Source organism: Triturus cristatus, chromosome 1_2, assembly GCF_964204655.1.
Source record: "Triturus cristatus chromosome 1_2, aTriCri1.1, whole genome shotgun sequence".
NCBI classification, from domain to species: Eukaryota; Metazoa; Chordata; class Amphibia; order Caudata; family Salamandridae; genus Triturus; species Triturus cristatus.
The window spans coordinates 847,650,331-847,664,590 of record NC_140580.1 but is presented as its reverse complement, the minus strand read 5'-3'; the positions used below and the strand labels follow the sequence as shown (position 1 = coordinate 847,664,590).

General features: G+C 42.6%; 1 protein-coding gene across 2 annotated transcripts in view; it reads left to right on the top strand.

The window, feature by feature from the left end:
- The window catches only part of LOC146868141 (chloride channel protein ClC-Kb-like), a 204,960-nt gene that overhangs the window by 84,326 nt on the left and 106,374 nt on the right, over positions 1-14,260 (top strand). For both annotated transcript variants that reach the window (XM_085609015.1, XM_085609014.1), the window contains 3 exons: positions 555-686; positions 1,082-1,221; positions 10,903-10,980. In XM_085609015.1, coding sequence (XP_085465141.1) covers positions 555-686; positions 1,082-1,221; positions 10,903-10,980 — 350 coding nt within the window. The remainder of the gene's footprint in view (positions 1-554; positions 687-1,081; positions 1,222-10,902; positions 10,981-14,260) is intronic.

The window sequence follows — 14,260 nt, the reverse complement described above, 5'->3', positions numbered from 1 at the left end:
ACAGAGTCAGATGTCTGTAATCCCTGCAGACTGACTCCTTATGTTGGCTCTGCGATACCACTGTGGCCATATTGGTGATGGTGACCGGACTGAGGGGATGACTCAATTTCTGCTCTGTCTCCCAGCCTACAAAAGTGCACCTCCATTACAGGTCCCACGTGGGGGAGGGGGGCACACACCAAGTGATCTAAACTGGTGCAGCTCTCTTCAGATTCTCAGGTCTAAATACACTATCCTGGGGGTCCCAGTATCAGAATTGATTCTACAATAAATTTAGCTGGTGGAAAGATACAAATCGAGGGAGGTCAGAGAAAGAAAGAAGCCAAGGGAGGTAAGACACAATTGGAAAGGGAAATTGATACCTGAGAATGGGATAGCTTGTATGAGACAAAGGAGGAGAGGATATTAGAGAGAGAGGTTGTAAACAGATGGTCTAAAGAGTAGAATTGTAGAGTTAGGGATCAAAGAATAAGGGAGCGCTGAGCAAGAGATGAGTGAAGAATCTTCTGTTTGTGGTGTTTTTTTGTTTCTCATGCCCTGTCTCTTAACTGCAGCCCACAGGTGGCTTTACCAGGAGATCGGGGAAGGACACATGCTGCTCAAGTACCTGTGCTGGATTGTCTACCCTATTGCACTGAGCTCCTTTTCCACCGGCTTCGCACAAAGCATCACTCCACACTCCGGAGGTGAGGCACAGGCACAAAACATTGGGAGATTAAATGGGAAAAGCAAACACATATCCGACTCATCATAGTTGAAGCCCATTGGTCTATTGGCTAATTCTGAGGTCTTCAAATTACTAGTGTGTTTAGAAGGTTGGTGGTAGCCTCAAAGATCTGACAAGTTGTGTGACCAATGTGGGATGAGCAGATTCCGCCTAGAGTTTGTGTGTTCACTTTGATAAGTGCAAATGCCTCCCAAGATACCTACGTCACCAGTGAACATGCACACTCTTGTCTGTGGTTGAAAAAATCCTATCTAGTGCATGGCCCAACACTGTGCTGCAACTGGTTACATTTTACCCTCCTTGCAAGCTGGAATCTGGTAGCTTGGAGATATTTATTCTTTTCTGTTTTCACAGGCTCTGGCATTCCTGAGCTCAAGACTATCCTCTCTGGAGTGATTCTAGAGGAATACCTGACCATTAAAAACTTTGGTGCCAAAGTCGTTGGGCTCACCTGCACCCTAGCAGCTGGAAGCACAATCTTTCTTGGCAAAGTGGTAAGGGGCTGTTGAGGCGGCCATTCAGAGGAAGGCGGGAGGGATCAGGGATAACCTGTTCAGTCTTATAGAAAAGAGGAACTAAGAGGTGGTGGGTCAATACATCACATATTGTAAAACCCTTATAATGTCGTTTGTTGAACAGGATTTTATCAAACCGCCTCGATTTCCTTAGCTCAGGATCTGCTAGTGACATCCAGCAGCCCATGAGTGGTCCAGATCTGTGGAATTCTTGTTTGGTGTAAATATTCTCTTAAATTCTGTCCTTGATTCATCTCTGCACAATCACAAACCAAGAAGAGTCTGACGCATGTTCAGTTCCTCCATTCTGAGCTTTGAGTCATTGCTAACTTGATGCATGCAACTACAGCTCATTGAAATGGAGAGCAACTCTATTTACAAAATTCTCAAACTAGGAAATTCACAATTCTTTTTCTTTCACGGCCATTTTGACAGCACACTAATAAACCATTTCAGTGTAATGGATAAGAAAAGTAAAAATGAATCTTTAAGTGAGTTGGTTGTTCCTCATTTATAATTTGCACACTAGCACCTATCATCTTGAAGACCATTACGAAGCTACTGTGGGAGGATGATGTTGTAACGATGGGTAATGATGGGGATGCTTCTCTTGATTGTACAATTCACAATAAAGAATTGCATAACGATCTGTCGAAAAAGCCACAGACACCCTAGTGCCTCGGTCATCTATCTGTCTTCCATACACTTTTGAGAACTGCCTTGAAGAATTAGTTCAGTTCATTTTTTTTCTATAAAGCCTTTGAAAAGCTACGCTTGTGCCATCATTCTAAAGACAAATCCACCTTTCAGCAGGCCATGGACAACTTTTCTCAGGATTGAACTCACAAATTAAATAACTCTTATTCCTTCTCATAAACTGTTGGCTACCAGAACTGACCCAACTAGAAGGTTCTGAAAGATTTCTAATTCCCCATTAAATTACAATAATTATCCTCTCTGCAGATTTGTGGGAAGGCTTACAAGAGCATGTGTGCAAATCAGTCAAACCAATTCCTTTAAAACACATCCAAGCATATCTTTTCCCCACTTAGGGATTCCCAGTCAAGGTTTACATGCATGATAGTTAGGGATTGCTGAGGCAATGATGGGTGGTCACTGTGACCGACAGCAGCAATTATCTGTATAGTTTTTAACCATTGTCAGAGGAAGTCCCAGATTTGGGGAATTGCCTTTAGCCCAAGCTCAACTTAGTATCAATCAGCATATAACAGATAACTACCAGAAGTCTGCCTCTCAATAATCAAAGGTTATCACTTGTTCAAGAGGTTGTCTGTTGACCTGTGCACTTCGCTTTCCTATATTCATCTGCTGTCAATCATCACTTTACCACCACAACATCAAAGCCTTCAAGGAGATATCTCAGTCAGATTTATGTTCTATTTCAACAGATCCTATGCACACGCAATAGAATGCTCTATTGCGTGTGCATAGGATTTGTTGAAATTTATCGTTTCGGACCATCTGGTCCTTGTTTGGGGATTCAAGTTTTTTTTCCCCCACCTATAGCACTGCATTTATTCTTTCCCTAACAAGCACTTTTCACACTATTTGGTTTAGCGCCGCTGTAAATAACTGTGAGCATTAATAACCCCCCGTCTTTTTCAGCCTCCAGATTTATGTTCTAGTTTGGACCATGGAATCATTTGAAAGACACATAAATAGCATTTTAAATTGCCTCATCATCAGAACCTCAACAATATTTCAGGCCAAACCAAGAAATCAGGCGGAAATTGGATGGTGCCACAGTCCAACCTATTACTGGAAAGGGAGAGAGCTTCTTCCTGAGAACTGCTAAATGGGAAGCCTGGAAATAGACAGTGTAGATGGCTGATGTCACTGAGGTCTCCGTTCATTGCCAAACATAAAGTAAGAAACTTGGGCGCAATATTCAATTCTGAGTTTGCCTTTGACTTCCAAAGGCTTCAACACCTGCCCTCAAACTGGAAAAATGTAACTAGATAAAGCTGGCAGCGAATTTTCTTCACTGGCTCCCAGTGGCATCCATTTTTGATAAAATTAAAAGTCCTATGCACTTCCCTAAGGCATTTTAGAGCATTGGTGCAGCAATGTGCAGAGATGCACCATTCAATACATCCCCCACACAGCTTTCCACTAAACCATGTCCAACACTATTTGTCATAAATGGCACAAAAAACAAAAGCAGGAAATAACACCCTGTAATAGAGAGCCAAGCTTGTGGAATGGACACAACCTACTCATAAGACACTTATCAAACTAGTGCATCTTCAAGAAGCTTTAGAAGACTATTTGAGAGAGCATTGAACTTATCTAGAGAGTGTGACATAGTAAGAGAGTAAAGTCTCCAAAGCCAGCCTCTACCCACATTTTATTTTTGTTGTCCTCCCCCTGCTCTCACTACTGAATCGTAACCACCTTCCTGAAAATTCTCAACATCGCTATGGGAGACAAACTAGACACGCCTTGAAAAAACACAATTGCTGCTACTTACATGAACACCATTTTGCCTGTTTTTGTCTTATTATTAACTCTATTACCCCCAAGTAAACAATGCTGATTGTTCATGTTCCTATGTAACGATGCTGCAAATCTGGTAACAAATGTACATGTTTTTAAAATGATTAATTACCAATATTTCACTCTACTGGATATGACACCATGCATTTCTATTCAAAAGGGTGAGATTATTGGCTTAGGATATGAGGATGACCCTTAACGAATGTCTTTAGTTACAATTGCACCTTTTGTAACATCAACCTCCATTAAGCTATGTTTTGTCATATAACAGATATATTATAATGTGTGATTTATGTAGACCATGCTAAAGCAGATGTCGGCACATTGTAGCACTAATTTGAAGTTAGTAGTAATCGTTTATCAATCTCAGAAGGACGAGAGTCTGCAGCGCACTGGTTGGGATTAAACCTGTGTCCGTACATGTAGATGGATGCCTGAAAATTGCACAGGCTGGCAAATGTGTCCACCAGGATACATGTTCCCACATTGTGCCTCAAATTGAATGAGTGCTAGGCAGGGCCGGACTGGGAACCAAAACCGACCCTGGCAAAGTGCTCGGCAGGCCCCCCTGGGGGGTTGGGGTTGCCGCCGAGTCCTTTGCCAGGGCCGGTTTTCGGCCGATTTTGTTACGGGGCCGATTTTGCAGCTATGCTGCAAAAACGGCCTTGTAACAAAAACGGCCCCCAGAGGCCCAAAACCGGCCACCAGAGGCCCAAAACCGGCCCCCACCCGTGCGCCGCACTGGGGGATTGCCCGGTGCCCATTATGGCCAGTCCGGCCCTGCTGCTAGGAAATTCTTTATAGCCAAATGTCACGATGCAACATTTTTCTTTTCGTTTTACATTAAATATAGGTTTCATATAGCCTCACAGCACAAAAAAAAATAAAACAAAACGGCACTAAGATTCATGTTTTTATTTCATACACTTTTTTGTTTATTTTTCTCTTAGGAGCCCGAAATCCTTTGCCTATTCTGCCATGTCATTGTTTTTGTCTCTTAATTACATTGTGATGGGTGGTTTGTTGTAGTTGTGGTGCTGCAGGACCCCCCTGCTGTTTTTGTGATTTGGGGAAGGATTGTGATAACTATAGTTTTTACCTGTCCTGACCTGACATTTATAGTGAGACATTTTGAAGCGCCTTGGTCATTGCTGGGTGTCCTCCTTGTAAGTGATGCGGCAAAGGGCAGGGAGATGGGAAGCTATGAATAAAGGTTGAAGGTTTCCCCAGCTGTAAAGTGCCTTCTGCAGGCAGTGCCGTCTTAATGCATGGGCACGCTGGGCAGTTGCCCGGGGTCCCCACTCGCATTGGGACCCCATGCAGACCGGAATTTAACACAAATTTTCTATTAAACATTTTTATTCCTGTGAGTGGTTGTATAGGCAGGGCCCAGTGCACTGCTTTGCCCGGGGCCCTTTAATGCTGTTAGGACGGCCCTGTCTGCAGGCCAGCAGGATACCTTGGATGAGCCTGACCTACCAGGCCACCCGTTAGAACCAGCCCAGACTGTGAGTCACCGGAGCATTGAGAGGTGAGGGCTGGTTGGCGGCTTGGAGTCTCATGTAAAGGATCGATATGACATGGTGTTGAGAGATGTTGTCCTGGTTGCCTTTGAGAATGTGCAGTACTGTCTTTGTTTCATTCACTGAAATGTAATTTTCTACTCTAGTCAGGGTAGAGTCAATGGCAGTCCACCTCTCATCTACCAGGACCTGTGCATTCTTTAAAAAAAAGCTTTTATCAAATAAACTGACCTATAGTAAGGGCCAATGGAATTATGTGATGAGGCTGCTGTGGCATCTTCCGCATAATTACGGATTTGTTATATTTTTCCCCACAATCCATCATCTGATGCATATTTCACACAAAAATGTTTCAAGCTCAAATGGACCAAAACGTACTAAAACAAAGCCCCACAACCCGGTTCCATGCAATGCCAGACCATTTGCAAAGCCTAACTTGTGACTTTTCAGTTGATGATTGCTGTGTTCAGGTGGTAAACCAGTACGAATGTGGTGCTACTTTGTCAGGACATTAATAGATGTTGAAGTGACAAAATAGGGAGAGAATTCTGCCACATAAGCTGGCGTTTTTGATGCATAATGTTGTCAACCTTGCTGCGTGCATTGGCCCTCATACCTACAGTGGCCCTGCCAATAGAAACGCTGAACTGCCCAACGTTATTGGTCACAAGCTCATGGTGTTGACAAACTTTGCTGAATTTTTTCACCCCACTTAACACAAATGTCCAAATGAGATCAAAACAAACTTCATCCTATTTCTGGCATCTGAGACTTGTCAGCAGGAGTATCTCAAGCTTAGCATGCTGTGTATAGAACAATATCGCCTCTATTGGGGCTAGGTGAAAACTACTTATTTATACCAGATTCTGACAAGGTGGGAGATAGCAACCTGCAATTGGAAGTGGGTCGAACAGGGAGATACAGTATGCAGTGCTTAATTTGTGGCAGTGGTTGCAGATGGTGTGCAACTAGGCGACTTATTTTTCATCATCATACGTTGAGTCAGGTATTAGCTAAACCTAGCATTCAGCAGGCCTAAGGGCGGGATCCTAAGAAAACAGTGAGCCTTTGAATTAAGCACTACAACCACAAACACATGATGGTGGTCGCATTTCAAAGTTGGGATTAGAACTCAGGTTGTGAGGTTTCGAGGTGGTAATGAGTACATTTGAATATAGTGCAAGACACAAGCTTGTACTTTAATTTGGAGGTAGCGTGAATGATACCTGTTCTTGTGCTCTACTCTGGGACCTTAGTGACGTGCTGTCTCATATTTCACAGAATAATTTTTTGAAGTACTTTTATTATGCATCTGCTAGTAGATGGGTCTGAAAGTCAGGCCTGTCTTGCTAAAGAGGAACTTCTGGTGTGTATGAACAGATAAGCGCAGGGCTCTAAACCTATTTCCTTATCCCTGTAAGAAAATGTAAAAAACACAAGGAGAGGTGATGGGTGCATTTGCCCAGTGTTATTCCAACCACAGCACTCTCAGTCTCCATGTAAATACATTGAGGCTGCAATGAATATAGGACATTAGAGATTCTCCTCCTCTGCTCCCACCCTCACAGCTAAAATATTCTGACATTGTTTGCCCTCCCAGAGCAGAAATTGTGAGGAAATAGTACTTTTCACTAGTTGTTAATGTGCATGTTAATGGGCGTTAATCACTCCCTTTGTTTGGCCTACACTGTGGTGTGTAGGAGAGGAAGGGATTTGTCCCCCCTCCCTTTAGGAAACCTTAACCTTCCAGTACTGAATCACGAAAACCCTCTGCTGGAAGCGGGAAACATGAACTGTACTCCCGGAGCCCACAAATCTGCCCAGCTATGAATCCGTGAAACCCAAGGTGTTATCCTGGGTTCATCGCACCACACTTGGGCACAATCCTTCTGACCCTCAGCAAGGAATGTGACTCTTGGGCTTGAATAACCGCAGGAACCACAATCCGGCCAGTGCCCACACAACGTCACCACTGCTTCCCCCTACACCCATGCGACTTCTTCTGTTTCTTTGACCTGATGTCCCTCTTCCTGCCACCCATCCCTTCGCAGGATAGTGCAATAATTCCCATGACAATGCAAGGAGGAAATTTATAAATAGAATAACGTTTATGGCTAGAATCCTTCAAGCTCTCTAAAACTAAAGGCCAGATTCAAATAGGTTTTGCTATAAATGTGTGTGCTTTAGTCTTGAAATGCTCCTGGTTTACACCTGGATTCTAGGAGTAAGCTAGGAGTATTGCTGACTTTTTTCTGGAAGTCAGGAGTAAGACAGACGTAGTACAAGTGTTATTTAAAGTAATCTGTGTGATACCACAACAGTGGGACAAGTGGGGAAATAACGTGTGTGTGTGTGGGGGTGCATATTAGTCATTGTTCTTGTGCTACTGGTTGAACATCAATTTAAATGCTGACTATGTCTGTGTTTCTGCTAATTTCTATGGGATCCTAATTCCCTATTAGCTTTCCTTTTTTCTTGTTAACTTTCCCTTTTCTATTAGCTTTCCTTTTCCTAGAGTTCATTTTTATTAACTCAACATATTTCACTTACTTTCCCCATCCTAAATAATCTCAGCTTGAAATGCATTCCCTGTTTCCAATTCACATCTGGAATCCTCCATGCACACATCTTTGTTACAGGAACAACCACCTTCCCATCCCTCAGTCGCGCAGCAGGAAGCGGCCCCCTGACCAGCATCTTACGCCTACTCGCGAGCTGTAAGCTTTCCAGCAGTGAGGCTGTGAATGCAGTGGCATTAATGCCCCCATTTATCTGTGCTGATTCGTTTTAAGGAAAACTGACACAATGTTTGGTATAGTTGTGCCAAAATGTCAGTAGTTTATTTGCTTAAAAAATCAGCCATTGATTACAAACTGACAAGTAGAACCCGTTGTCTGGTTTCCCTGTCTAGAAAGCATCATAGCGAAAGGAAGGGCGACCAATGGCAGTAAATTTACTTATAGGATTGTTAACTTTTCCTTTGCACGTGCTCCATATCGCCCTGTACTTTACACCAGTACCAGGACCTATGAAATACCATTGGTAAATCGTTTCCTATTCATGCCGATCTCCTTAATTTCACTAACTAGGTAATAATGATTGTAATTTTGTAATATTGCACATTGATCTGCAAATAGTGCTCCATTACTCACAAGATGGACTTCTAGGCCTTCTTGATACACTTGCCTTACATAAAGCTAGATTTGAGGGTGTGAAAATCACAATTGCCCATGACCACCACCACATACAGCACATCATAGATGCTCTTTACGACGCGCACCCAACATATGCATGCTATTTTATCATCTGGATTGCATCGAGTTTCCAACACCTCTCTCCACTCAAAATCATCACACACCAGCGCTCCAACGGTCATTCACAGAGAGCACGTTACACAGAACACTTACACCCTCACACGCACAACTCAACACCAAAGACATATTTTTGGCAAAGCTCTTCCAAAGCAATGTCACCATACACCATAGAACCAATCAAAAAAGCCTGGCAAGTATATACATACCATCATAGGTCCCTACCTGGATTGTGAAACATTGATAGAGAGCAGTTCACTCCACCAAGGAATGGACAATCCACCCCCCAACATGAAGCCAAAATGGAAAGGTCCTTCAGCATACTCAAACATATCCGCTAATGAGACGCTGCAAAGATCTCACAATTCACCTTCAGGCTCAGCTACACAAGCCACTACTAAACTAAACGTCAAACACACACTGTACTGCCCTCACACAACCCATGAACAACAAACTACAAGTGATGGCCAAGCCTGATCCACTCCAAAAGGGTGCTCAGTAAGTCACTAATATGCTACAGCAATCATTGTTAGCTTCACACAAATGCAAACAGTAGATGATTAAAATGACTGTTTTACCAGCTATCTTATTTTTACATTCAAAATTGTAAAGTTGGGAAGAATTGATCAATCGATAGTGGCAAAAGAGCTCTACACAATTTAAAAAAAAAACACTCGTTTCTTGCTTTACTGGGAATGTAATTGAAACGGTGATGATAAACCCAAAATATAGTCATTTCTCCACACCTCTTTTTTCCCATAGGTAAACTTCATCACGAGCAGCCACTGGCAGCCAGCTATAAACAAGCACAGAAACAAGGCTGATTAGAACAAGGAGCAAAAAATAGGGAAAAGGGGGAAATTGATACATGTTTCCACGCCAATGACACTCTAAGTAGGGGCCCAATGATTACCGACAGACTTTTGAACTTTTATTTGCAAGGTGTGCTTAATTATTCAAATAGATCACGGTATAGTTCCCTATGTATTCACACAGGAGGATAAAAGTAAACTTATCAAAATTGCGTAACCCCTCAAATATGATACAAATACAAAAAAAGAACACAATGGTTTATCAAATTAAAGTTAAAACAGACCTCAGATACCTTGGTTTTAGGCGTTGTGTTGGTTTAATGACGCGTGAAAAAGTGAATTGTGGTTGTATCCAAAAAAGGGTAGTGTAAGGGCCACTGAAACGTTCTGATTTATTTCTCTTTTTGGCTTCTACAGATATACAATCATGTCAACGCCTTGAATTAAATCCATCCTGATATTTCGTGCACACTATATCCGACTACATATTCATTAAAAAAAAAAACAACACAGTTCAAACTTCAGTCCCTTGTACACATTAGAATGCTGGAGCGTACATTCCAATCTTCAGGGGCGGCGCGCCAACCGACCACCCACGGCTTCCAGCAGGGTGCCTGTTCTCCGCACACAGAGCTGCTGAACGGGTTGTTTTTTACCTCCTTAATTGATGGATGTGGGTTGAAAGCTGGCACAGGTTTTCTTGTTCGAGGTTAATAAACACAAGCTGGGCTTTTCAGACCTGATTAAAGCTGGAATACATCAATCTGTATCAAGTTTGCATCACATGTCTAATTGTTTCATCTCTATATACATAATTTCCCCAAAAATATGCAGTTACAGAAACTGTATCTATGTCTCAATCAGGGGTGTAGGAAGGTCCCATGCTAGATTTCAGGATAATTACTGTGTAAGTGATTTCCTTATGGCTTCATTGTATGTAAATGTACATTTATTTTATGTAGACATCCTGAACATTTGATGTGGATCTACTTCTCCTGGACTTGAGATGGACATGCATTTGGGCACACATTAATTTGCCAACTGTTGAGTTTCACTTCTTTTGCTCCTCAAAAAACATATCCCTACAATTTTGTTCTGAGATCTTACCATGAGTTCTACTCTGATATTCCATCTTCGGTGGTTGTCATTGTACCCTTGTCTCATCGAGACAGTGATACCTTGAGGGCTACACTGGTGCATGAAGAACCATACAGCAATGAATGTATTTAGTTTTCTCGTTTAACTGTTCATCACATGCACAGCGATTAAGGGTGCAACTCCCGCTACCACCATGTGGACATTTGGACACAGACTTCCAGGTCAACAGTGGAAGCCCTACTGGTTGAAAATGAGTGGGAGTGTGGTGAGCAGGAAAAGAATGGGGTCTCTAAGAACCTCGTCTATGAAAAGAGTCTCCACAGCATGAGACTGAAATGGAGAGAGGAGAGAACAATCGGTGTTGCTAAAATAACTCTTCCATATCTTGTTTTATAACAGGGTCCTTTCACCCATCTCTCCAGTATGATAGCGGTCTACTTGGGAAGAATGCGGTCTTCCGTCACCGGAGAGTATGAGGTAAAGCATTTTGGGACATGGCCATACTTTCGTGGGTTACTGCATGATTTCCTTTCTTTTGTTACAGCGGATCAGTAAAAATACCAATATCAGGTGTTTGAACTGAGGAAGTTTATGGTCCAATTTAAGGAATTTTGATGGGTTAGGGATGTATGACATTACAACAAATACCATTGCCACACTTGCCTTTACCATGCAATGCCTTTACTATGCATTGCCTTTAACACACATTCTTTACCACACAATGCCTCTACCACACATTGCCTATACTACACATGACTTTACCATGCAATGCGTTTGTCACGCATTCTTAACCACACAGTGCCTTTGTCACGCATTGCCATAACTATGCATGCCTTTACCACGCATGCCTTCACAATGAAAAGATTAGTATGTATCAGGTAAGTGAAACCCCTATTTTTCGGTGAGGATCAGGGAGGATACGTGGATCCTCTCGTGATTAAAAAAGAAAAGGGTTGTGGACAATTTCTTGCCCATGAGGGGTCCCTCAAAGATTCCTCCAATAGTCCCATGGGGTCAGAGTACCTCTACCAATCCTGGCATTGCTTTTGGCGTGTGGCTCCACGAATCCAATGAGGATATGGGGCTGATATGCATCCGTAGATATCCAAATTTGGATTTCAGTTAATTTCTCACAAACTACTGAACGTATTCATACCAAATCACAAAAAGGTTGCGTTCTAGACCAAGATCAAGCTTTCTACCAAATTTGGTGTAATTCCGTTCAGCGGTTCGGGCTGTAGTCGTGTCTAAAATCCCTATGGGAATTAACATGGGAAACACACTTTTTTTTACAACCCCGTTTTCTCGGCCACCACTTGACAGATCACCGCCAAACTTTCCATGCACAACTAGAGTCACCGGCACACTTTTTGGGAAAATGTTGCGAAGATTTGGCAGACAACACCAAAAGATATAGGCATGTCAAAAAACGCTTTTCGTATGGAAACTAGGTCCACACTATAACTACCTACTGGCAGCTGTCAGTAGGCAATATATGTGCGTGTGTGTGTATATATATATATATGAGGCTCCTTTGATTCGCCCATTGGAGGGCGTTATTTAACAAGGATGACGTTTGTGCTCGTTTTGCCACCCAACAAACAGCCCGTGAACAAGGAGCGCAGGGCTCCGAAACGCATAGGGCAGAACTTCAAAGCCTGATGTCGAGTCAGTTCAGCCTAATAAAGACTTTGTGGTGCATAACGAAGTCTGCCTGTTCCTGAGTGCATTCTCGAAATTGGGACGCTTTTGGGATGATATATATATATATATTACCTACTGGCGGTCGCCAGTAGGTAGTTATAGTTAGGACCACGTTTCCATAGGAAAACCTCAACATTCTATTTTGAATAACTTTGGCGCCGGTCGACGAATCCTCGCGAATTTCTCAAAATAGGTGGGGCGCTACGCTCCGCTCCTACCCTGAAAGTCTCGGGGGGATCCGTCAAGCGGGGGCTGAGATAAAAGGGGGGTCCCAAAACGCGTTTTTCCCATGCATTTTTCCATAGGACCTTTAGAACGAGCTACAGCCCGAACGGCTGAACAGAATTACTCAAAATTTGGCAGAGAGGTAGTCCCTAGGTCAAGGAAGTGCCTTTTGTAGGTTTGGTGTAAATCTGTTCAGTAGATTCTGAGAAAATAGCCTTTAAATCAATATATATATCTGAGCCCGCTTACGGTACGCTTACCGTACGCTTACGGTAAGCGTACGGTGGCGTGCGCGAGCGCGATTCTGATTGGCTCTTAGATCTTAGTAAACATTCTAATCGGCCGAAACCAGGAAGCGGCGGCCGCCATTTTGTCTCTCGCACTGAGTGTTGTTTATCAAACATGATGGCCAAAAACATGTTACGGGGCTGTTTTGACAACTCCCTCCCACATAGTCATGTTGAGGGAGTCCACAAACATCCCCCAAGAGCAAAAACGGTTTTATTTTTTTTTCGGCAATTTCGCGGGGTACGCTTACCGTACGCTTACCGTAAGCGTACGGTAAAAAAATAAAAATAAAAAAAACACTATCCACACTTACCCCACCCCCTGTGCTTTTGGTGGCCGAAGGCCACCAAATGTACAGGGCTTATTAATAGGTAAAAAAAACTAAATTTTGGCAACATGAAATTATAAAATTGAAATAAAAAAAACACTATCCACATTGACCCCACCCCCTGTGCTTTTGGTGGCCGAAGGCCACCAAATGTACAGGGCTTATTAAAGTTGATAAAAACCGTGCACGGAACGAACTGCGTTAAGTGGGCGCACACGCCTCGAATGGCGTAAAGTAACTTAGCATTTAAAAAACCGTACAAATTCACTGAAAAAACCATAGGTTTCACACACGTTATAGTTAGGAATTAGCATTTAAAAAACCTTGCAAATTCACTGAAAAAACCATAGGTTTCACACATGTTATAGTTAGCAGAAATTTTACTGATAAAAAACCAGTGAAATTCCCCCGTTATAGTTAGTGCAGGCAACTATAACTCACGCGACCGCAATCTTCTGCTGATGACATATGTGTCTTTATGAAAAAAAAATATTTGTAATATATGTATAGCTAAAAATGTATGGAAGAAGACATGGGCATATAAGTGTCTAAATACAGTATTAGCATCAGCAGAGGATTGCGGTCGCGTGAGTTATAGTTGCCTGCACTAACTATAACGGGGGAATTTCACTGGTTTTTTATCAGTAAAATTTCCGCTAACTATAACATGTGTGAAACCTATGGTTTTTTCAGTGAATATATATATATATATATATATATATATATATATAGTTATAGTTAGGACCTATTTTCCATAGGATATCCGCAACATTCTATTGGGAATATCTTTGGCGCCGGTTGATGAATCTTCGCGAAATTTTCCAAACTTTTGGCCAGCTCCGCTCCGCTCCTACACTGAAAGTTTCGTGGTGATTCGTCAAGCGGGGACTGAGAAAAAAGGGGGGTCCCAAAATGCGTTTTCCCCATGCAATTTCCCATGGGACCTGTTGTCGCAGCTACAGCCCGAAATGCTGAACGGAATTACACCAAATTTGGCAAGGAGGTAGTCCTCAGTTCAGACTCATGCCTTTTACTTAAATGGTGTAAATCCGTTCAGTAGTTCCTGAGAAAATTAGAGTTAAAAGTTAGTGATATCTATGGCCGGGGAGGATCCGCAGATCCTCCCGGCACCCTCCCCGAACCCTCCCGAGCACGAGCTGAATGCTAATTGGTTGCCAACACTCTGAATCAGGAAGTGTTGGCAGCCATCTT